Source organism: Phalacrocorax carbo, chromosome 2 (assembly GCF_963921805.1).
Source record: "Phalacrocorax carbo chromosome 2, bPhaCar2.1, whole genome shotgun sequence".
Lineage (NCBI taxonomy): Eukaryota > Metazoa > Chordata > Aves > Suliformes > Phalacrocoracidae > Phalacrocorax > Phalacrocorax carbo.
The window spans coordinates 135,339,371-135,363,717 of NC_087514.1; the positions used below are offsets into that span (position 1 = coordinate 135,339,371).

A 24,347-nucleotide genomic window follows, 5' to 3' on the forward strand; every position below is an offset into this window, starting at 1 on the left:
TGGGGGGTGGTGGGCGTCTCCTCGGCCATCTTGTTGGTCAGGGGTGGGAGGTTCCTCATTTCCCCTTCCACGATGTAGTGCTTGACTACAGTCGAGGACATACTCCTGGTGTCGTCGAAAGGAAACATCCACGGGTTTACTTTTCCGGGGTGTTAGAGTATTTGGAAGGGTGTTACAGCTTTACCGGCGACTCATCCGTATTATTTCTTCTTAATTTTTTTTAGAATCTATGAACAGTCGTATCTGCTGTGCCACTTCTTACATATTTACATCTGTATATTTCCTTAGTTTGAGGGTTAAATATTTTTACTTATAAGTGAGTAAAACCTAGAAGTCCAACAAAGTCCTCCACTCTAGTCATGGTTTCTTACTAGTGAGTACCAAGTATTTGTTCCGGTTCTTAATTGTCTGGAATGCTGTTTGGGTCACTAGTGTCCTCCAAAATCCTTTCTCCACAGTCGCCATGGGCTGAGCTCTGCTCTGTGATGCTTTGTAATATCAACCACAATTCTAATAACTGCCAGTTACTTCAGTGTGTACATGTGTTGCAGGATTAGTGTCCAAGGTATTTTATTATCTTTTTGCTGGACTTCACAAAGTGACAAGAAGATATGTGTCCCTCTGGTGGGATGTCTGTAAGGGTGCATAGCACTGTAGTTTTACTTCATCAGGGTTTGGTGTCAGAGAAGTTGTGATGGTCAGTTCCTAGTAAGCAGAGGAAGCTGCATCTAATTTCTGATGAATTCACAACAATTCTTAATAGGAACTTGTCATCAAAACAATTTAAGAAGGAAATTCCAAAAGCATTTTGTTTTATGCGATTTGGCTGGCCTCCATCTGCTAAGGGAAGCTGCAGCAGGCTAATAATACTTGCCAGCAGTGAGACAGAAAGAAGCTGAACAGCAGCAGGCTTTGTCTTTCCTGGTCTGTCACTCAGGGTTTTTTTTTTTTAACATATTTTTTCCATGCTCTTTGATATTTTGCCAGACTTCTGCAATTAAATGTAATACACATTTTTTTTCTCATGCAATAACAAAGACTCCTTGCTTTTTTACTGATGTATATCTACCTCTCAGCTGCTAGCCAGGCAACAAATTAAAATTCTCCAGTATTTGTGACCACAAATTAAATCTGAATGCTAAACAGCTGTTGAAGCTTTCTGTTTGTTTGTTTCTAAACTTGACAGACAGAGACTATCCCTGCTGCTGGAGCTTTGTGAAGTGTAAGGATGAGTGAAAAATCTGTTGTGTTTTTTTTCGCCTTTGTAATTTAACTAATGATGTGGCTAATTTGGCCTGTTGGGAATGCAGGGGATCTACTGCCTTTACTGGGCCAAGCTTCTGAACTTTTGGGCCCAAGTCTGGCAGAGCGTAAGCCCTGTATAAAGTCACTTGCTTCAGTGCAATTTTACCAGCTGCTTTTGTAAACACTGGTTTCAGAAATTGTTCGATGCCCTAGAAAGGAAAGAGTATCTTGAATGTATACCTCTTCCTGAACACAAGAATCCATTAGCATATCAAACAGGTTTTTGTTGGATTTTGTCACAAATGGTCACATATAAAGTTACTATACCATTGTTCTTTCGGTTTTAGTGCTGAATTATTCAAAATCATCATCCACTGCCCTCCTTTGTAGAAGATCTCTTTCACTATTAATTATTAAAAGGTGTATGTCTGCTTTCATAATTAATGTTGGTGTTTCTTGTTAAGGGACTCAGCTCCTGCAGTCCTTTGTGGGTGAGAAGTACCTGCTATAGGTTTTACTTCAGATTCAGGTAGGCATCTAATCATGACTAATGCAACTTGTTGTTGTGTCCACTTTGACCATAAACTCTGGGGCACAGTTCAGCTGATACAAATAATCAGAGGCTTCAATTAAGTAAATAGAGCTATGAAAAATGCATGTAGCTAGGGTCTAGTTCTCCCCCTCCCCCACCCCCTCAGTTCTGTTCGCAAGTTAGAGTACAAACTTGGAATAATATGGTTTAGATTTAGAATAGTACTTGTGCTGTTACAGCGTTTGGCTGTGCTGACTGCTGTAATTTCTGGTGGTGGTCAGGAGTACGTCTGTGCTCCTGTTCCCCATCAGGATGTAGCACTTAGCTTGTATTCTGGCTAGAGCTAAATTGGCTTAATTCTTTTAAATGGATAATTACAAATTGTTGGTTATAAACAAGCTTTCTTGCAGTTGGAGAGAAATCTTCCCCTCTGTAGGGAAAGCATAGATAGTATTTATTTTATTATTTTTTTAAGATTATTTAAATAGCTGGTCCAACTGAGGATCCTAAGTATTTGTCTCCTCACCCTTTGTGTCTATAGGGAACAAATTCTGCACTCGCATCTGTTACATGAATCCAGAGTTCCCAGACATATGCAAAAGCAGACTATGCCTTTTCTTCTCTCACTTTTTTCTGAATCTTATTCTCCGCTTCCTTGCACAGTCTTTGTTCTGCCCTTCTTTCAGTGGCACTGCTGGCAACAGGAGGAGCTATGAAGAGTGTGAATTAGTCGTCCTTTCATAGGAAACTGTGACGGGGGCAGACTATGCTGGGCACTTGTAATGCTGCTGACGTGCACTTACAGACAGTACAAAAGTATGCAAGGAAGTGCTCCTGCAAGGAGAGAAAATGCAGAGTTACAGGGGCTCGATGCTGGCATGCATCTTACTAGTCAGAAGAGCTTCAAATGGAGCTGTTTGGGCAGTTTACTCTTCATTTCCTTGTAAAGCTCATATCAGCTGGAGTTGTTTCCAGGGGGTTTTCTGCACGGTGCCTTCTGCTGAAGCACTTTGAATGCAAACTCAGCTTGTAGGCAAACCTTTGCTGTTTCTGTATGCTGCAATCCTGCATCACTGCTGCTTGTTTATGCTATTTATTATGTACCTGAAATCTAAAGGTCTGTCACTTCTGAGGCACAAATTTGAAATGTGAAGGCTCAAGTATATACAAAGTTCTCTTAAAGTATATGCTACTGTCTTAAAGTACTGTGACCTTTTTTCTTACTCTCTACTATTATGGAGTGTCTAAAGCATTTTATGTGAAACATTGTTTGCAGAAATTGATTTTTATCGCTTTATTTTTCCCAGGTTTACAATGAGCCATTGACAGCACTTTGAGTAGTTCATTTCACTCTTTGTCTTGCAAAGCCATTTTTCTTCCCCTGTTGTTTGTGTAAAGTCTCTCATGCACATCGAAATTGGGCAGGGAAAAAACAGGGTTAAAAAAAGCCAGGTGTTTCCAGGAGTAGGAATGCCACATACAGTCTCTGTACTTGTAATTATTAAAGTTAGACTTTGAGTTTCTCTTCTTAAATGTTTAAGAAAAATACTTGTGATAGTAGGACAAATAAACACAATGAGTCTAAATTGTATGAACTCCATTGCAAGACAATCAGGTGTGTTATCCATTAGAATCCATTAAGATTTTAAAGAAACGTAGAATGCGCCTCGCACAATTTTCTTCTTTGGCTACATTTCTCTTGGTATTTCTATTTGGTTTGTTGGTTTGTTTTTGTTCTTTTTTAAAGACTAGCACCAGTCTTTTTGCTTCCTTTAAGACTGCAAACGACAGTGTTAAAATCGATAGTTTAATACTTGTTGCTATGATGATGCAGCATCTAGGGAATTCTCATTTTCCTTTTATTTATGCAAAAAGGTCCCATAGGATTGTTTTTAAAACTTACTGCATCAGCCCTAAAAAAATAAGCCAAGCACCTGCCATCTAAATAGTTTTTGAAGTATTTATTTTATACAGTTGACATTTTTAAATGTTAGTGTTGAGGTGCACAGTGAATATGCACAAAGGGACAGGGTTTCAGATGGCTTAACTTGGAGTAAATGAAGGGCTTATCCTACCTTGGCAGTGACCATTAAAGCATGTTACTGTGCTTGGACCAGTAACTGTGTCTGAAGTTTGATGATGGCTGTAGGATCTGTGTTAGGGTCAACAAAGCCTGTGAAGTAAAATGTTGTTTATGATCAACCACATCTTTCTGTGGAAAGTAGAGATTCCAATGTCCAGTTATTTCTTATGTCACTGAAAAGGGAAATCTGAGTCATCTTGGTCACCTGAACCACCTCAGTTATTTGGTCATGTCAGTTAGTCACGCTAGTTATCAGTAATGCAGTGGTAGAATATATGGAGTCAATAAAACATACACTTAAAATGTTATCTGCAGTAACAATTAAGATTTTGTAAGAGCTAAATTCAGTGAAAATCTCCTGTGGACGAACCCCAGTTAATCACTCCATTGTTTTGTAATTTATTCTCTGTGCCGTGGTGTTTGCAGCAGTCAGGAATTTCTTTCCACTTCCTGGAAAAAAATCAGTTCCCTGGCAGTGCTATTGCGTTCGTGCCATTCCACCTGCAACCTTAAAGAAGCCCTTTCTGGCACCAGGCAGTGAGGAGTAGCAGAGGTAGGTGTTAGATGTTGCATGGATCTTTGCCGTCATTTGGGTAGACATACAAGGTGGTGTGGTGGTGTCTCACATTGATGATCATGACGAGGGAGAGACAGTTCTGGCATACAGAATAAACTTGCCTGAGTTGTTTGGATCAGAGGTTCTTCTCTGCAAAAGAGAAAAGTGTGCAAAACTGTTTGGGATTTTTATTGATTTCTTTTTCTAGTGAAGTGGAGCATTGTAGATAGAGAAAGGGAAATGAGGACAGGAAAATAGGCCATTTAAGTACAGTGGCTAAGGCAACCCATAACTGGGTCAGAAATTAGTTCCTCCAAAAGCACAAAGACATAGCAAATGTTCAGTTTAATAAATTTGACAAGTGGTTACAAATAACTACTGAGGAAATAACTGTTTGTACATCTTTGCTCTTGGAAAGACAGATGCTGAATTTATTCTTTGAGAAACTTTCTGACCAAAATCAAAATGGCATAAAGTTCTTTGATTTAACTTTCCAGGATTAATCCCTGTTAGAAAACTGCCTAGAAGAGGGTCTCTTTTCAAGCAAAAGCAGCTGCTGGCAAATGTGAAGCCATTGTTCTGGATGGAGTGGCTGGATGTCCAGCCTTGCTTTTTAAGCCGTTCTTTATAATTCCCACCAGATCTACCATGCAGTGGGTGAAAATAACTTTGGAGTGTAATGGTGTCTACTTGTCAATTCAGTTGATGCATATGTCTTTTGAATCTTCCTGTGAATAGCGCTTGCCAGACAAAAGCTAGACTTGGTCAAGTTTGTCCCTCTAATGTTTATAGACAGGTAAGGGGGGGAAAAAAAACCCCAAACCCCCAAAACGACAAACTACTACACTAGCATCGGAACACTGACTATAAAGGGAAAGTGTACTATGGAGGTCAGCCTTCAAAAAATAGTAAAAGAGACATACTTATTTTATAGGTTCAGAAGCTAATTCTTGGGATTTTCTGAAGATCTTAATTGTAAGAATTACCTTTTGGCACATTTAAAAATCCATTTTGAATTAAGTTGATGGAGGATTAGGATAAAGAGAATTTGTTGCATCTAATGTATTAAAGAAACAACTAGAGGCAGAAAATAACAGTACAATGGTATTTTGAATGGTAACACATGAAAGGCTTGACTTAAAGCCCAGTTCTTCTGTTCAAAACCAGGATTCAGGGATGTCCTGGACTTGACCTGGTTTTAGTTAAGTCTGGAAGAGGAAAAGGCAGAAATCTAGATCCAGGCAGTGAAGTGGTCTAATGCTTCCTGCAGCCAAATCCAAACTTACTTGTGCTGTTACGTATAAGGCATTTGTGTGTCTCTGGAGAGGTGGATAACTGTGATAACTGCTGAGAAGGTAGGCTTTCGGAGGCAGTGTTTATCATACTCTGTTCTCATGGGAAGTATATCAGTGCAGCAGGCTGGCATCAGATCCACTGTCACATCTGTTCTTCAGGTCTGAAATAAGCCCAGCAAACTTCAGCAGTAAATGTAAGTTAAGGCAATAACTCTGTGATTAACAGGACATGTTAATGCCTGTGGACTAACAGTGGGGTGTAAGCAGTGGGGAAGTAAATAGTTTTCAGGTTAATTGCAGTTTTTATTGATCTTATGTTATGTCTTCTGGAGGTTCTCATTACCGTTGCATCCCAAAGATTTCCTCTTTATCCGGTTCAGGTGGAAACCATGATGGTTTTGGTTTGAAGGGAAAATGGATACCATCTGTTGAATGCCCTCCCAGGTGATTTGCTGGGAGAGTTCCAAGAAATCTTTAAGGAATTGGGCATCATATGCTAAGAAGCAGAAATCCAAGTTGTTCCCAAGCATGCAGAAGAACAGTAGAGGATGGTCTGATCAAGACCTTGTACTGTGGGAGCAGAAGGGCAGGGAGGAAAGCTGTGCATCACAAAGTAAGTTCGAGCACCAAGGTTCTGCTGTAAGTTGCTGAGCTAAGTGCTTGTCACCAGGTCTGTCTGACTGTGTTGTCGTTCATCCTGCGCATGTGAGCTGTGTGGCAAGTTGTGTTGTGCCTGTCATAGAACCATGGAGAACACAGGTTGTAAGGGATTCCTGGATCCAACCTTCTACTCAAAGTAGGGCTGACTCGTCAGCCAAAGCAGTTTGCTCAGGGAGATGTTCAGTCAAGTTTTTAACATCTCTGAGCATGGAGGGCCATAACCTGTCAGGCAACTTGTACTCTCACTGTGAAAACTATTCTGTTACCAGAATTAATGTTGTTTAAACTAGTGGCCACTGCCTTGTTCTTTTGCTGTGTCCCTCTCAGAAGAATTTTGCTCTGTGTTCACTCTAACTCCTTTTAGAGAGTGTAACACTGCAGTCAGATCTGCCCCCAGCCTTCTTTAATCTAGGTTAAATAAACACAGTTTCATTGTCATTCCTACATCATTCATCCAGGAGCCAGAGCAGTCCTCTTTTCCCTGTGATGTCATGAGCTGGTATTTTAATTTGACTTCCTGCTAAGGTGGGATAGATGACTTGTGAGAGAATAGAGACATTTGGTCCAAACCAGCAATCCTCAGGTGAAAGAAATTCACAGGAAGAAGAAAAAGACAGAATGCCAGATTTTGGTGTATCTGTTGTTTCTGTGATTTCTGTAAAGCACAGTCAGTATGCTCACCTTGCTCCATTGGAATGGCTTATTTGTAGTTGTTGTAGTTTAACCCCAGCCGGCAACTAAGCCCCATGCAGCTGCTCACTCACTCCCCTCCAGAAGGACGGGGGAGAGAATGGGAAGGGTAAAAGTGAGAAAACTCATAGGTTGAGATGAAGACAGTTTAATAGGTAAAGCAAAAGCTGTGTGCACAAGCAAAGCAAAACAAGGAATTCATTCACTCCTCCCCATGGGCAGGCAGGTGTTCAGCCTTCCCCAGGAAGGCAGGGCTCCATCATGGGTAAGGGTTACTTGGGAGGACAAACGCCATCACTCCAAACATCCTCCCCTTCCTTCTTCCCCCAGCTTTATATGCTGAGTGTGGTGCCAAATGGTGTGGGATATCCCTTGGGTCAGTTGGGGTCAGCTGTCCCAGCTGTGTCCCCTCCCAGCCTCTTGGGCCCCCCAGGCTGCTTGCTGGTGGGGTGAGAGGTAGAAAAGGCCTTGACTCTGTGTAAGAATTGCTCAGCGATAACTAAAACATGCCTGTGTTACCAACACTGTCTCCAGCACAAATCCAAAACACAGCCCCATACTAGCTACTGTGAAGAAAATTAACTCTACCCCAGCCAAAACCAGCACAGTACTAAAGTTAGCTGCTGCAATCCTGTGGTTATGTGAGAATCTTTCAGAAATGGGCAACTTAGTTATGAGCAAAACCTTGAAAATATGAGCAGTAAATGGCTCAAAATTCAGAAGGTACATTTAAAGAACCTGATTTCTTTCCTAATATCAGATCTTAAGCCAGCATCATAACTAATTTAGACACCTGGCATACATTTTGAAGCAGTTGGTTCAGTAATAATGGTATGTGCCCATAGCAATTCATCTTTCCTTAAAATATCTCATTATTAGAACAGCATATCTTCTTTTCTTGCAAAGAGAAGACCTACAGCCATGAGCTGCTAGTAGTGGATGCAGTACTTTTAAGCATGCATGAGGAGCATATAGAAAAAGCTATAACTCTCTCCTCTATTTAGGAAAACAACCTGCTGCAGCGAGCCAGTTCTGCTGCGTCAGCATCATTGTCTCTGTGCAAGCTGGGGACAAGCTGGAAGCAGTTTCGTCATTTGGTCTTTTCCCTAGAAAGCACTGAAAGAATATCAGGCCCTCACATAAAAATGTAAAGCAGCATGAGTGCTCAGGAGTATGTTCATCTATGAGCACAGCTCTTTATTTTCTAGTAGTCTTCTTGCAAGCAGATGATACTAACAGTGGAATAGGTACCTAGTAACTAAAATAAACAAACCTTGTTTCTTACTTGGAGCATCAGGTGATATCCAGAGTTTGACAGCGAAACTGTAAAGTATCATGCTTATTCTGAATTTACTGCTTTGCTCTTGAGCTATATGTCAAGCTCCAGTACAGTAGCAAATGGTTTTAAATCTGAAACAATCTTTTAAAGGAACCAGCCTTAAATGAATATGATATACTCAAAATAAAGTGCTCTTGAAGGCTGCTTTTCCCCAGGAAATATTTCTTCACGTAATTTAGGTAGAGCAAGCAATCAGTCATATTAGGAGCAGACAGCTCTGGAGCACTGACCACCTGTGAGCGCACTGCAGTGCTTCTTTGCAGCCATTCACTGGGATTGCTGACTGTGAGTGATAATAGATATGATGAGTGCTATTAGCTATTGCAAGTGATATTACGATAGAAGTAGGCCAACAAAAGCCAGGTAGACTTTATGGTCATCTCCCTGTCAACAGCAGAGCAGTGTTTGTTTCCAGTCTCAATTTTGAATATTGGTGCTAAGAAGTTTTTTCTCCGAGATGACCAGCAGGAACAGACTTCAGATCTCTTTCATCTGCTTCTCGTTGCTATATCTGCGTTGGTGCTGAAAGTCCATCACTTCATTCCCCATAAGTCTCTGCTGTCAGAATTAATGCAGTATGTCCATGATGTCTGCCTTTAGTAGGAGGCCAGAAGTAGACTAACAGAAGTAGTCAACATGGATTCACCAAGGAAAGATCATGCTTGACCAACCTGATAGCTTTCTGTGATGGCATGACTGGCTGGGTCAATGAAGGGAGAACAGTGGATGTTGTCTGTCTTGACTTCAATAAGGCATTCGACACTGTCTCCCACAGCATCCTCATAGGCAAGCTAAGGAAGTGTGGATCAGATGGGAGGACAGTGAAGTGGTTCAAGAACTGACTCAACAGAACCCAGAGAGTCGTGTTCAATGGAGCAGAGTCTGGGTGGAGGCCTGTAACTAGTGGTGTTCCCCAGGGGTCTGTGCTGGGTCCAGTCCTGTGCAATACATTCATCAATGACCTGGACGAAGGGACTGAGCATACCCTCAGCAAGTTTGCTGACAATACCAAGCAGGGAGGAGTGGCTGATGCACCAGAAGGCTGTGCTGCCATCCAACAAGACCTGGATGGGCTGGAGAGCTGGGCCGAGGGGAACGTTCTGAAGTTCAACAAGAGCAAGTGCAAGGTCCTGAACCTGGGGAGGAACAACCCCATGTACCAGTACAGGCTGGGGGCTGAACTACTGGAAAGCAGCTCTGCTGAGAAGGATGTGGGAGTGCTGCTGGACAACAAGCTGACCATGAGTCAGCAATGTGCCCTTGTGGCCAAGAAGGCCAACGGTATCCTGGGATGCGTTAAAAGGAGTGTGGCCAGCAGATCGAGAGAGCTTATCCTCCCCTTCTACTCTGCCCTAGTGAGACCACATCTGGAGTACTGTGTGCAGTTTTGAGCCCCCCAGTTTAAGAAAGACAGGGAACTGCTTGAGCAAGTCCAGCGGAGAGCAACCAAGATGATCAGGGGACAGGAGCACCTCCCTTAAGGAAAGGCTGAGAGACCTGGGTTTGTTCAGCCTGGAGAAGACTGAGGGGGGATTTCATCAATACCTATAAATATCTAAAGGGAGGGTGTCAGGATGATGGGACTAGGCTCTTTTCAATAGTGCCCAGTGACAGGACAAGGGGCGATGGGCACAAGTTGGAACACAGGAAGTTCCACCTAAACGTGAGAAAAAACTTCTTTCCTGTGAGGGTGCCAGAGCAGTGGAACAGGCTGCCCAGGGAGGTTGTGGAGTCTCTTTCCCTGGAGACATTCAAAACCCACCTGGATGCGTTCCTGTACCCCCTGGTCTAGGTGTCCCTGGTCAATCAGGGGGGTTGGACAAGATGATCTTCAGAGGTCCCTTCCAACCCCTACCATTCTGTGAGTGTTATCTCCATCTCTGAGCCAAAGGGCAGGAAGGTCACAGGTGTGACAGACAAAGCAGAAGATCCCTCAAAAGGCTAGGGTTTACTCCAAACACTGGGTAAATTCTCAACTGCAGAAGCTGCTAAGACAGTTCTTTCTATATTATATGGTTGTTTTATTTGACATTCCTGTGTCAGAGGCATGGTAAACTTCCAAAACTGGAAGGAGTTTTTGGTTCGGATGCCTGAAGCTTGGGGGAATACCTGGATTTCCAGAGTTTCAATTTCATGGAGCAGATTAAGAACTCTTGGGAATTCCAGAATTCCCAATTCAGGTTCCTGATACATGAAGTGACTATCTTGTGAGACCAATTAATGTGACTTTCATCATGGAAACAAAATTGCAGCTTAAATGTCATCTACAGCATGGTTCAGACCCTCCCACTGTTGCAGGACTTCAACTGGCAGGTTGTTGCTCTGCTGTCACACTCATTTATGTTTGTGGAAGGCAATCTTTTGTGCTTTTCCTCTCATTTATTTTTAGGTTCCCAGCTATATTACTAAAGTTGTCCCTAGTGGATTCTTGGCTTGATATGGGAAGACATTGTGCTTTTATTTATTTGCTTATTTATTTTAAATATCAGGGTTAGTATTCCTGAGAAGACCACACTTTTCCTCGGTGCTATTTTGATGTTAAAAATTCAGGGTTGCTTTGCAACATCAGCACCACCATGTGTTCCTTTTCAGTCAGTTGTCTATATATGCACTTACAGCTTTCAGACCTCTCCCAGACCTTGTGGAAAGCATTTGGTGTTTAGGGTCGTGAGAACAAGTTGCTTTATGACTTGTTTAGTAGATATACATATTTATATATATATGTCTTTGATTTATTCATCCTGATTCTTATTGCCTGCATCTGATTCTTGCATTTTGCCTATCCTGTTCAAGTTTAGTAATATATAAAGGTGAGTTTGCACACAGGCAGAGCATAAACAAGTGGCCATTTGCTTTTGTAGTCCTTGAAGGGAGGATTGTGTTATTTAAGTTTAAATAAACCATGCAGATGTGTGCTGCGTTTTGCCTTTAGAATTATTCAATTACAGGAGCGCTGTCAGCTGCTGTTTCAGGAAGGCTTCTTTAAAAAAAGAAAAAGGTCATTTCGGTTGCCATGACAGCCAGTAAGTTATAAGTATAACTTAATGACATAGATGCTACATAAATCACTAAACTATAAAGAATTGTTATAAAAATATTAAAACTCACCCACACAAACAAAACTAAGAGAACATATAAAGGAAACTGCGGATGTGAGTATGCACAAAATGTAGTTGAAAGCTGAAATAAAAGGAAACAGAGATAAAGCAATCTCTGCTAACTGTTAACAGGGACCTGAGTGTGACTGGAAGAGCAGCAGCATGCAAGAGAGCAGTACATATGTACTCTCTGGTGTGGAAGTGACAGTGTGTGACCTTGATTTATGCAGTTATTCAGAATTATCTTTCTATCCTGTTTTTTGTATCCCGTAGTTATCTCAGGACTGGTACTGAATACTCCTCTCTCTCTGTCTTTGCAGTGTTTCCAAGTGCTGGCATTTCCACTGACAAGCTACTGGCCTATTTGGCATCTCTAGAGACTGCGCCCCTACAAATCTGGCTGCTGTGATTATTTTAGTGCTTGACGTGGATTTCCCTGAGGAACAAAGGAACTGTGCCAGCAGATGTGGTTTGTGCACTCTGCTTCCCATGGGCCTGGCAGGGAGGCTGTATGTGGGCTGGAGGGGCACAAAGGGGGGTCTGAAGCAATGGCACTTGGTCCCTGCCCCAGGCCCTGGGGAAGGGGGATCCCCCTTCCATCACCCAGGTGACGAGCTGCAGGAGGTGCCGCTGCACGGGCGCTTTGGCAGCCAGCCGCGCGGGAGGGCAGGCGGCTCCAATTGCAGGTCCAGAAGTTGAGCCGAGGGTGACAAAACGTTTTCCCAACCTTTCTGTAAACCTGGGCCAACCTGTGAGGGAGAGGAAGGTGAGGTACAGTGGTGAGAGGTAATCTCTTTGGGAGCTGAAGGCATTTCCATGTTGGATTTATCGAATTATGTGTGTTTTGTGAGGGGAGAGAGCATTCAGGTTGTTCTCAGCTGGGTACAGGATGAGATAGCCTTTGGTTTGAAATCAGCCTTAATGGTTTCTTCTGGAACAGCTTTACAGGTTCAGAGGTTTCTGGATTCACTAATGTCTTGCTCAAAGCAAAATGCAGGGGATATGCTCTGTGATAGCAAGAAGAAATAGAGCATTGTTTCTGTTAATCCCAGTATCCCACTGTCTTGATAAAACCACAGAAAAATGTTTTTATTTTCAAAAGGTGGGAAAAATGTGGTCTTCCAGGTCTGTCCGTACACTACTTCCATCACTTGACACAAGAGAAATTTCTGGTTGTGGAAGTAAAGTCTCATCTCCAGACTCTTTCATAAGATGTCTTTGTATCAGTGTTATCTCAAGGGCCTGGATGTAGAGATAGAAAGGGGCAGACCTGATGCAGGGATGGGCACTCAGCCACATGGTATATACCATTTTTTCCCAGCTCGTGTAGTGCTGTCTGTGACCCTTGAACAAAGGTGGCAAAGTCTGAATCTCTTATATTTGAACTTTAGGTCATCAGCAGAGTAAGAGAGAGATATTCTGAGAGATCTTTTAACCTTTTCTTCCCCTGATGTATCCTACTTATTCCACAAACTAGAAATTATCTGCCTGCCTATTTCCCTTTAGAATATCCTTCAGTATCACAGATACCATCTGTTTTCTCTCAGGTGGTCTTATTGATACAAATCTAACTAAATTTAAGAGCAGTTCTCAATTGGTTTTTATTTTTTCAAGGCTGCTGCTTCTATTTTGGACCTCAAGAAGAACTGATGTACTTGAAAGCTTATTGATTTTTCCCAGCTAGACTAGTGGGTCTAATAACATAGGTCTGTCTACAAATCTTGTTTTGGTCATATCCTTGGATACATCAACAGTGCTGTTTTGTTACTTCTTCTGGCGAAACTTACAGCTGTCAGTGTTACACAAATATCCCAGCAATAACAAGCAATGATATGGAGAGTGTTATGTTGTCCTGTCAGCAATGCTCCTAAACTTCATCAGGGAAAAATAAACAGAAAAATCTCAGGCAACTGATGTACTGGAAGAAACAGCAATGCAAATGTATCTTAACATTTTGAAGTTGCCATGATATGGTCATTTGTTCATTCTGGGTTTTATTGTTGTGTGTTCCTAAATCGGAGAAATTTTTTTCACGGGTGCATTTCTCCCTGTTAGTGGAGTTCCAGAGCAGTTTGCAATTTCCCTGCAGTCCCGTAGGGTGAAGGGTGATGGATGGTACAGAAGCAGCTACTCAAGCCTTGTAACGCCATCAGTAGAAGTGCTAGTGATGAGTGTAGGATGCAGTGGCAGTCGTTAACGTTGAACTGTTAAATGAGACACTTAAGCTGAGGTAATTGAGTTTCTGGCAGCCAGCAGCCATGGGAGTGACAGATCCGAGTACCAAAATGTAAGCTGTCAGTTTGCTGCTGTGTCATGTTAGCAGTTCCAGCACTGGCCTCTTTCTTCATGTAGACTGGGAAAAGGTGGTGGATCTTGGCATATACAGTCCAGCAGCGCCTCTCCAGTGGGTGGGGGACATGTCCTGTATGTCTGCAAAACGGAGCCATCCGTGTGGTCCTGCTCAGTGATGGCTGAGACCGACAAGCATGTTTCTGTCTTGCATCCTTCATGGGAGAGGCAGTGGGAAAGCAAGCTCATGCTCTTCACTCTCCTTCTTGTCTGGATCCCCTCAGATGGGTATTAAGGACACTGCTCTCCCAGTGTGGCCCCTGGTGCCCCAGGGCAGCAGGGAGCAGTGTGGAGGTGAGACTCCAACCTGCACAGCTCACACTGAAGCTCCTGAGGTCCCTCGTAAGCTTGGGACTTCTTTCTCATCAGAGAATAACATGGGTAAACTGGAATGTGCATGAGGTGACATGAGCTACCAGACTTCCGTGGGCGGAAACCACGGCTGCCGTTGTGCTGGTAATCTGATCGCTGACAGGAAAAAATAGCAAGTGAGCAGGTCATCCGGGACGCCAGCGCAGCAGCTCTGTGCCAAACGCCAAATACAGGTTGCTTGCACAGCCTGGGAGCGCTCGCCTGCCTGAACCATGTCTTCTGCAGGTGATGACATAACTTCCCCTCCCCAGTTTTTTTTCCATTTACATGAAGCTCTAAAGGCCCATGTGGCTGGTAAGGAGTAGGAATTAAGTTTTCCTTAAAAATCATAGCACAAAAACAAAAGCCTGGTGGAGAAGTGGAAGAAACCAGCCCTGAAGATTTGCTTTCCCCCTCTCAAAAATCAAAAGGTGTGTCTTTTTTTTTGGAAAAGATGTACTTACGTGATTTGTCCTCATTTTCATTCTTAAAAACCGGCACAGCTCGGCCAGGACTGAATGGTTGGCTGCAGTTAACCTGTGTTATATTATTTGTTCTTTTGTTTTGAGGAAGGGCTGTTTTGTCTCAGTCAGCCCACAAGCCTTATTTTAGATAATGAAAAGCTCCATTTTTAAGTGCAAATGTGATTTTAAAGGTAGTTGTTATTGTCCACGAACATGACGGGAAGATAAACCAAAGCCTTTGAGATGCCAGAGGAGACTTGTTACAATTCCCAGGCACTTTACCAGTGCCTCAGTATGGGCATGTTTGAGAGTGACGGGTTTTGTTCTTCCCCATGTGCTGTTCAGATAAACTCAGTGAGGCTGAATGATCGTGTGCCCTACATCCACCACCACTGTAGGGCTGAACCTATCAGTTCTGAAAGTTCACATTTTGAGGAAAGTCTTCAAAACAGAAACCAAAGTTCAGCAACACTGTACTGTTTCCAACACTGGAATTAAGGGATTGGGCCATGTTTTCTTCCTCTCTTTGCTCCTCTTGAAGTACTAGTCTCTCGTTGCTTAATGTACAAGCTGTCATGAAATAAAATTGTGCTGTTCAGATGCAAGATGCTAAGAAGCCTGCTTCGTGCTGCTCATGCAGTACCACAGTTGCTTGTCAGTGCCCTGCCCCAGGCACCACCCTTGGGGAGCAGCAGAGCCCTGCTGGGAGCTGGGGCCCTGCACCAGGGATCCTAAACCTGAGTGCTGCCTGCAGGGGAAGGGAAGGCCTCCATCCCTCTCCGATCTGTCAGTCATCATCCCTCTCGCAGCCATCAGTCCCCTCAGTGCCGCTCAGGTTCTGGGTCTTAAACTATGAATTATGGCTGCGTTGCAGGTAAACACAAAATTACTCCCTGCCTGCATTTATGAGACCTGGTTTATCACTTCCTTTTGCCTTTAAATGGATTGGGGGGGGCTTTTAAAATTTGGGAAACTGGCTCCATGTTGCTTAAACCCTTGATTTGGGTGGAAAGTGGCAATTCAAGAAACAGAAGGATTTTATTGTTTTCAGCAAAAAAATTTCATAACTGCATGGCACTTAAGAAGAACCAAAACCTAGCTTTTGTGAAAATGATGAAAATCATGTGAACTAGCTAATATGAGTGGGAAAAGCTGAACTTTACTATTGCCAAGGAGCGTGTTTGGCTTAAAGATGCTATAGCGAACGCTGGGGTGGGTGGTACCGAGAGCTTATGTTGTAGCACTGTGTAGCATAGTTTATACTTTTTGTGTTTTACCACTTCCCTGGATTTATGCTTAAGCTTGCTAGCCCCTTTTGGCCTGCTGTCAAGAGTTGGAAAGCGATGATTCAAGTTGCTCACTTGTTTCTGTTTATGTGCCCAGCTCTCCATTATATGCCAAACAACAGGCATGAAGTGGTTGATGCTTAAAAGTCCTACGCAGGAGCGTGGCTAGGTAGGTCGTAGGAGAAGCCACTACCTCAGGTCTTGTAATGAAGACTAGGAGCCCTTCTGAAAGGTGTTTCCTAAGTCTCAAAGTAGTAAGAGAGGAAGGTTCTTCTGCACATACATGTGCCCATATGGCACAGTTTGCCCTGGGCCATGACCGGGCTTCCAAGGCATTCCTACATTACAACGTTATTAAGAAATAGCACGTATCAAATTATGCTTGAGATAAGAATTGATCTTTTCAGAGATGTTTAATAGACTTTGAATCTCTTAATTTCAAAAGCTGCAGAGGTAAAATAACACATAGCTTAGAGGTATTAAAAGGAATATAAAATATATTTTAATAGCTAGATGATCAATTGTGTGTATTTTCTTAAAGTATTTGCCCAGCCATTTCTCACAGTACAGGGAGGGAGAAGGCTGAATCACTTGTCTGCCTGGTTGTCAACTCAGTTACTAGTACAGGGTAGGGTAAATTCCAAGCAGCAAGCGATTCGTTTCAGGCTAAAAACATTATGTACAAATGATGCTTTGAAATCCCAGTGTTTGGAATTTTCTGAACATTTTTATTAAAAATAACCTTTCTGAGTAAAGCTACTAAACTGTTGAACAAAAGTAGTTTTTTACTTCAAAACTTTTGGATTATATTTTAATTTGCTTTGAAAGACCTCATGGGCTGAAACAGAGTTGTTGTCAAAATACTCCGTGTCTAATTATCTTCCCTTTAGTATTGCACATGTATCTCTTACTAGTGCAGTCACTTTCTAACATATGTACAGTTAGTTTTCGTCAAAAATAATTTTACATTTTATAAATTTTATTTGTATATTTAAAGATATTTTAATTTTTAACTATAATGCATGTCACATGAATTCTAAATATGTCTAATATTTAATATTATATGTTATTTCTATTGGACACACTATAGTAAGCATTTTAATATTTTATTTATAATTAATGTTCAAGAACAGTTTTTCATTTTTAAATCTGTTTTGACAACAGCATCAATGGGCAGGGCCTTAATTAGAAATAAGTCATTACTAGAGCTCAGGGTTCTTCATTGAATGAACATATGCATCAGTTCACCAATACCTCTTTTGATACTTGAACATTTTATTTTAAAACTAGTGGCCATTATTTTAATATATGTAACTACTGTACATGTCATTAGTTTGTTAGAAAACTACTTAGATCTGTAAGACTGAACAAAAAGCTAAATCCGTAATTTTCCAACTGCTTAATAAATTGCTGGAATTGTCAAGAACCACTTTTGTGTAAAAAAATCTTAATTGTGTGTCCTGTACCTCCACCTCCACCGCTGTATCCCTCCCCCTCCCAGGCGTGGCAACAGACCGGACCCTGGACCATGGCAGGAGGTCTTGCCAGGCAGAAGCTGGTTTCTCCAGGCAGTAGCGCCAGCCCGCAGGTGCTGCAGGGATGAGCCTGGGGACTTCTCCACCGTGCGCAGGTCCGGCTGCGGGGTTTGAGGTGTGCTGGCCAAGCAGGTAAGAGGGACTCTGGTGCGGAAGGTCATCGACACTTGCCCTGGGGGTAAATCTCCATCGGCCAAAATGTGCTAAGGGTGGAAGCGGGATTGGTGCTGAAAATGCTGAGGGGAGCATCAGCTCAATGGTGGTTTGGGATCTGTAGGATTACAAAATGCTGTGGGGTTGGAGCCCCCTTTGTATAGGGACGGACACAGGTAGAGACACCTGCACCGCAGTCAGGTAGTGGAAGCAGCAAGAAACTGTATCAACACCTTTCAGATTTCTAACCAGTGCTTTAACAGAAGAGCCTGCAAAACCTAACTCCCTGTTGCATCCCCAGGAAGAAGCGGTCCCTCTCCGGGAGAGCCACCTGCATGCCAAAAGAATGTTTTAAAGTAATATGAAAGTCTCAGCTGAAACCTCTGCATGATTTCAGAAGGGAGAGGCCAGGAGGGAGGAATCACCTTCAAATTCAATAATCCCCATTTTGAAGTGCATCCTACTGCAATTGATTGTTGAGTAAGAGATATGTACAGGTCTGACATTTAGATTCCACTGATGTTTCTAAATGAAATGCAATGTATTATGTGAAGCACATTTTCTATGACGTATCTTTTTATTTTTTATAAAGACGACTCCAGATTTGAAGAATATCTTTAGCGTTTACTGTAACTTTCATTTCTCTAGCAAAGAAATACTAAATCAGGGGTTGGGGACATCTTTAACTGAAATGTGACTCTGTGAAGACTTGCAGGGAAGGGTATTCATATGAAGAGAGTCACACCAAAAGCTCTGCCCAGCTTCTAAACTACAGGCTAAAGCCTAATCCTCACCTGTTTGTACTGAAATTCAGTCTGACACAAACCAGGCCTATTTCTATTCGTGCCCCTACCTAGTTCAGTTTCTGGCATATATTTAAAATGCTGGATGAAAATACACATGTGCATGAAGAGTCCCCATCTGAACTGTTCTCAAAGATTAAGCGGGGAAAATTCCTGAAAACTAGAATCAGAAACACTTGCTGACTCAGGAAAATAACAAATCATTTTGCTGGGGGAGGGCAAGCTGAGAGGGACTGCCAGGAGCTAAACTTTAGACACAGTATGAACACAGATGATGTTGGGTTTTGGGAGTTGTATGACTGAAAATTGGACAACTACTGTCAGCCCAGAATGCAGCTCCTCACCCTGCTCGATATCACAAGCCTCAGCTTGGCCAGCAGCCCTGTCCTAAAAATACTCGTTTCTTTCCCACACAACTATAAAGGGAGCCTGGGACAGCTGCGTCATTGATCATAGAATATCTCAGGTTGGGAGGGACCCATAAGGCTCATTTCAATGGGTGCCTGGCTTGTAGGCACCTGAACTTCAGTGAAGCAGATCCCAACGAGCGTGAGAGAAAGCCTTGCTTACACCCGCTGTGGGCACAGACACAGCAGGCATCCAAGACTTACTTACTGCCTTTTGCTGCAAGTGCCACCTCCTGACGATGATTCTTCTCTCCAGCAGATGGCCCATCCAGCCCAGTCTCACCAGCTCTGCCAGTCTCACCGCAGGTACCTCTCGTGGTGTCCTCTGCACGTTACTCTAGATTGGCACCTTTGAAATCAGTCCGAGTTTTAGATTATACAGAAAGTAGTTCTACTTACACCCAACTCAATATTCATTAGTACCTTAGAAAACTGGAATTTTGAATTTGAAATGTTCCCAGCAATAGTGGCCCTGTATCAGTTCATGACTCAACACCACCACGTCACAGCTGCAGAGTTTGTGAACAGAGGGGCCCATGTCTGTAGTGCCTGGCAAATTTATTTCCTGTAGTGACAGACTGAAATGGGAAGCATGGAACTAGTGCACCAATTCTGCTCAATGGCATGACTATCTTACTGCCTCCTCTAAGTTACTGGAAGTATCCACAACATATTTCCCCTTCCAAAGACCAATACTTGTTACAAAAATAACTGCTGTTCTAGATGGAAAGCTGGCATTCTACAGCACTTGCTTTCCACTTGCTATTTGCTGTTTCCAGTAAAGCTAGATGCATATCGAGACAAGACATTTACAACCAAATGATCTGCTGTTTGCATGAAGTGTTGACTCTTCCATAGAAAAACCTGTACTATCTGTTAGCTTATTGGTTTCTAATGACAAAATATAACACTTCATTAGTTAATCATGCTCTTTCACACTTTTCCCCCGTAAGAATACAAGCCTGTCTTTTCTAAACCTTACTAATCCAATCACATTTAATCTACGTTTAAAGGGAAGGATGCAGTGTTTTACATAACAACATATTCTTAAAGAGAAATGAACCGGAGTGGTATCATGTATCACCACGCTGACCTGCTGCTCTGGGCCCCCGCCAGTCAGGCGTGGACAACAACGCGGGGGAGCAGGGCAGGGAAAGGCTACTTCCAAAGTAAGTGGGCCTGTGACAAATAAAATGGCAGCAACTGTTAGCTGATCACCTGCTGTGTGAAAACAAGTGCAAGGCAGGAGATGGTGCTGCACTGGACCTTTGCTGTTTTGTTGACATCCACAAGGCACAACGCAGGGTTCCAGGAACTCTGATCCCGAGTGCGGGCCAGGTATTCCCACAGCGTCAGACCTCTTGCTTGGGCTTGTGTTTTGAGACTTGCATACATGTACAAACCTGCACGTTGGCTCTATTTATGCAACATCCTAACCAGGTCCCAGGCGCTGGAATTGTAAATCCAGGCACTGGAACTGTAAATGGCAGCTCGTCAAGACAGAAGGGGAATATTAAAGAAAGCAGGACAGGTCTTGAGAAGTTTATATATTCATGTATGTATTTCAGTCAAACTTCTAATTGTAACGTCTCACTGATGTGAAATCTGAGATTTATTTACATGTAATTCCTTTGTCATGCAAGTTTTGGAGGTAATGCTTCTAAAACGGGATGGTTTTTCTTGCAAACTTTAGCCATCACCAATCACTGTGTAGCCTGAATTGAGAACAGCATATTATTCTAGTTATCATTTGCATCAATTTTGTACATGCAAAACTGGGGCTCTGCAGATTTGTTCCTGAACATTGTCTTTGGATTAATAAATTGAATGAATCAACATTTGCTATGGAATCTGATTAATCTGTCCAAAGTTACATGGAAATCGGGAAAAAGATTAGACAGTGATCCCAGTTAACTACAGATGCTGATTTTGTGGTTAAGTAGTAGAAGAACAGTCTCTTGACATTCTTGTGTAATTTTCACTTGAAGAATCATAAAACCTTTGGCAACCCAAATATAGAAAACATAACACGCTAACACCATGAAACTAAGATATAAAAGCCATTTAATCAAAAAAATGTGGTGGTGTCAAATCACATACACAAGCCAATATTGAGCTACAAACACAGACCAAACAGTTCTATAAACAGACATTGGAGTGTTCATATACCATAGTACCTGAAAAAGACCGTTAATAAAAAGGAGTCCATAAGTATTTCATTTCACTTTTTCTATATGGCTCCTTGCTGAATGTCTTTGCCTAAGTTAGTGTACAGTGAGCCAGAGGTAGAGCATCTAATGCCTCAGGGCTCCATTAAAAACCTTTATTCTTCTAAACAAAAGGAAAGCCTAGCCTATAGTTTTCTGTATGACACTGAAGTAAAGCCTCTTTGCTTGAACAGTACGGCATTCCCAAGCGCATTTGGCATTAACCTAGATTGAGACTGTGCTTTGTTGAACCGTCTCAGTTCTCCTCCCCTTCAGACTCCGACTCTGGAAGAGAAGTAAAACACTTCATGTAGGTTTCACAAGGACAGCAATGTGAGTAATTCTATAAAAATAACAAGATATCCTTCCAAAATTCAAATGAAAATGTTCATCACACCTAGTTCTTCCTAGCAAAGGCTGGCAGATTACACAGAATAAGCCAGACAAACAGACAGCTTCAGAAGATGATATACTCTGCTGCCCTCCACTGTGGGGCTCTTCATTTCCAGATCTGTCACTAGAATTTTAACCAGATCACTATGAATTATTCTGGTCTTCATCTGCAGAGCCATGCAATGCGTATCTGAGCTGAGTTTAATAAAGGATCACCATTATTTGCTCACTTTTCCAGTCTCTATGAATAGATTGTGCTGCTTTTATCCAGGAAGAACCCTTTAAACTATTTGCTCTGCAAATATCTATCATTGTCATATGGCCTATCTAGAAAGGCGTATGTGGTGTTACCCTACAGCAGGTATGAACTACGTACAGACAGAAGTTTTTATGATTTATATAGCATAAGATGAAAGTAGTTTAGAAGTAGTAGGAGGAGAAGTAGAAGCAAGAAAAGTAGAAGCAATTTAGAAGTAGGGACATACACGGTGTTTTTGTCACCTAAAGCTACTTTGCATCATATTACATTTTTCTGTGTTCACCTGACAGGAAAGGGCTTGCTGCCAACGAATATTACACATTAGATAAGATTTCTCAGAGTAAACATGGTCTACATGTTCTCACAGTAACGTTTTGTCTCCATTTGTACTGGACGTTGTAATTAAGGACATCTGGCAGAGGGGACATGCAGGAAAGGATAAAAATGAAGAGCAACAGAAAGGCACACAAACAGAAGATTACAAGGGGGGAAAGAACGCTTATTTAGGCTGATTGCTAGTCCAAAGTCTCAAGTGTGAAAGGAACTACCATTTTTATACTGCTGCCTGCACACGAGAATTGCTGCAGTCTTATTTACTCCTTGGCATTGCTACATACTCCCTCCATGTTTCTAAAACCAGTTACATTAAATGGATGCAAATGAACACTAATAATTATATCCCTATCTACTACACATGGATTGCTCTTCCCAGCTGAGGTAGAGTTCGTTTTCCATGAAAAAAGGATAACTTATTTTACTCAGTACAAACCAAAGTATTTTCCTATCCAGAACAGGAGAGAAACGAAGTTAGGGACTAAAGAAACTAGGCCCCCACCCCAGTAACTGTTTTACAGCAGCAGACACAGACCACGTACCTTAGCCTGATCATTCAGCTAGAAGCTGCAGTGCCACAGGCAGGCTTACGCTAGGTTCGTGTCGCCAGTACAGACGACAACAGCAGCAAAGGCACTGATACAGAAAACCCTCAGGCTGCGCATGCTAACACCAAGGACTTCATGCTGTCATTAGCGCAGTGTTCCTCCCTACAGAAGCTTAAAGAATTTATCTACACACAAGTGACACCCGATGACTTAAAGGCTTCACAAGGACACCACAAACACTAAAAAGCAGCAAGCGTTGTTAGGCTCCAGCATGACTGGAAACAATTTGGAGCAGTCACATCTGCTGTTTTCTATTCTAAGCGTGTATACTTCATAGGCCTGGTACAACTAAAATCTGGAAAACTAAATTCGATTTGCCAAGAGACCACCATATATCTTTAAATGAATCCGTACCTTCTTCAGCGTTTTGCAGCCACTCCACAAATTTCTTCATCTGGTCAAGAAAAACACTTTTGCCTTTGGCAACATGCGCTTCTTTATACCACTTGAGGATAGCCTCTTCGCTCAGAACATCAGCTGAAATACAGATCAGTGTTTGTAAAAAAATCAATGTATTTTTTAGAGGTTAGAAGATTTTGAACATGAGGGAATAAAGGTGTTTTTTTTTTTTTTTTAAAGGCAGCATAAAAAGAGTTAATATGATCGCAGTGGAACAAGGTTTGCATAACTGTATTAGGCTACAACTACAGAATATCTGATGCATATAAGGGATTCCAGATGCAATAAAATGTGTAACGTATTAGGCTTAAAATAAAGTACCTAATATTGTGCTTCTGTAAAGGATAGTTCTCTGGTCGTCTGCTGTAAAGGCACCACATAAAATGGATTAAAAAAAGAAAAAAGTCTGTCTGCACATCTTAGAAGTTACCACAATAAGAAATACCATGCTCTTTCTAGCTGTTGGATCACAGAACTGTGCATGGTTCCAGAAATGGCAGTGACAGACACCTCCTGATTGAACAGTTAAAAGACAGCCAGTAGGGATTTTTTGCAATTGGTTTTTTCCCCTGAAGGTTTTATATTGTTTTTAGCTAGTAAGTCTGAAGGCCACTATTCAGACCACCCATTTTAAGGGACCAACTCAGATGGCCAGCACAGCTGACATTTTTCTTTCAAGCATCAAGAATAAAATAGCTGTCAGTGAGGGAGTGTGAGGCTGAGTGCGAGTCAGAAAAGAAATCCTAATAAACAGCAAGGACACTTATTGTTTCCAACAGATGCAAATTTAGGTCTAGCAACAGACCTCTAGCCCCAGGAACAAAGCTCCTGTGATCCAGCCAAGCCAAATATCTCAGTAATTGATGGCTGTGGAGGCAAAATCTGGGATCCACAATGGCATTTTGGCAGTTACGTAACACAAGAGGCAAGAACAAAAAATCCAACTGTATTTGTTCTATAAAAAGACTAAAGACATCTTTCTACATCTCATTAAAATTTCCATTCTTTTTGTCTTTGAACAAACTACCCTCCCTTGCTCTGCAAAATCAACGCATTTACGTTGAGTCCTTCACTGCTTCCTTGGGCCCCTCAGTACCGTCCCACCCACTGGGGATTCGCTGGCTGAAGCACCGACCCTGACCATCACCGTCTGCTTCAGCCTAAAGGTTATAGCAGATGTGGCAGGGAAGGGAAGAAGGCAAACTGAAATAAATGACACCAGAACATCTGATTGAATGAGACAGAGTAGACACGTTTCACATATGCTGTTGAACAGTAAACAGATGGAAGCAACCGGGGATG

At 42.2% G+C, this 24,347-nt stretch overlaps 1 protein-coding gene and 1 long non-coding RNA gene across 6 annotated transcripts in view; one reads left to right on the top strand and one right to left on the bottom strand.

Annotated features, from left to right (window-relative positions):
- Window positions 1-18,194, top strand: part of LOC135312081 (uncharacterized) — a 19,565-nt gene extending 1,371 nt beyond the window's left edge. For 2 of the 5 annotated variants that reach the window (XR_010371734.1, XR_010371733.1), the window contains exons 2-5: window positions 11,819-11,967; window positions 16,046-16,117; window positions 17,450-17,615; window positions 17,938-18,194. This is a non-coding gene — a long non-coding RNA (uncharacterized LOC135312081). Of the gene's footprint in view, window positions 1-1,709; window positions 1,775-4,286; window positions 4,414-11,818; window positions 11,968-16,045; window positions 16,118-17,449; window positions 17,616-17,937 lie in introns of all 5 variants that reach the window. The other 3 variants (XR_010371732.1, XR_010371731.1, XR_010371735.1) reach the window with 3 other exon arrangements.
- Window positions 18,195-20,893: 2,699 nt separating this feature from the next.
- The window catches only part of BZW2 (basic leucine zipper and W2 domains 2), a 57,444-nt gene continuing 53,990 nt past the window's right edge, over window positions 20,894-24,347 (bottom strand). The window contains exons 11-12 of the mRNA XM_064444491.1: window positions 23,001-23,123; window positions 20,894-21,338 (exon numbers count right to left, since the gene is read on the bottom strand). Coding sequence (XP_064300561.1) covers window positions 21,310-21,338; window positions 23,001-23,123 — 152 coding nt within the window. The 3' untranslated portion in view covers window positions 20,894-21,309. The remainder of the gene's footprint in view (window positions 21,339-23,000; window positions 23,124-24,347) is intronic.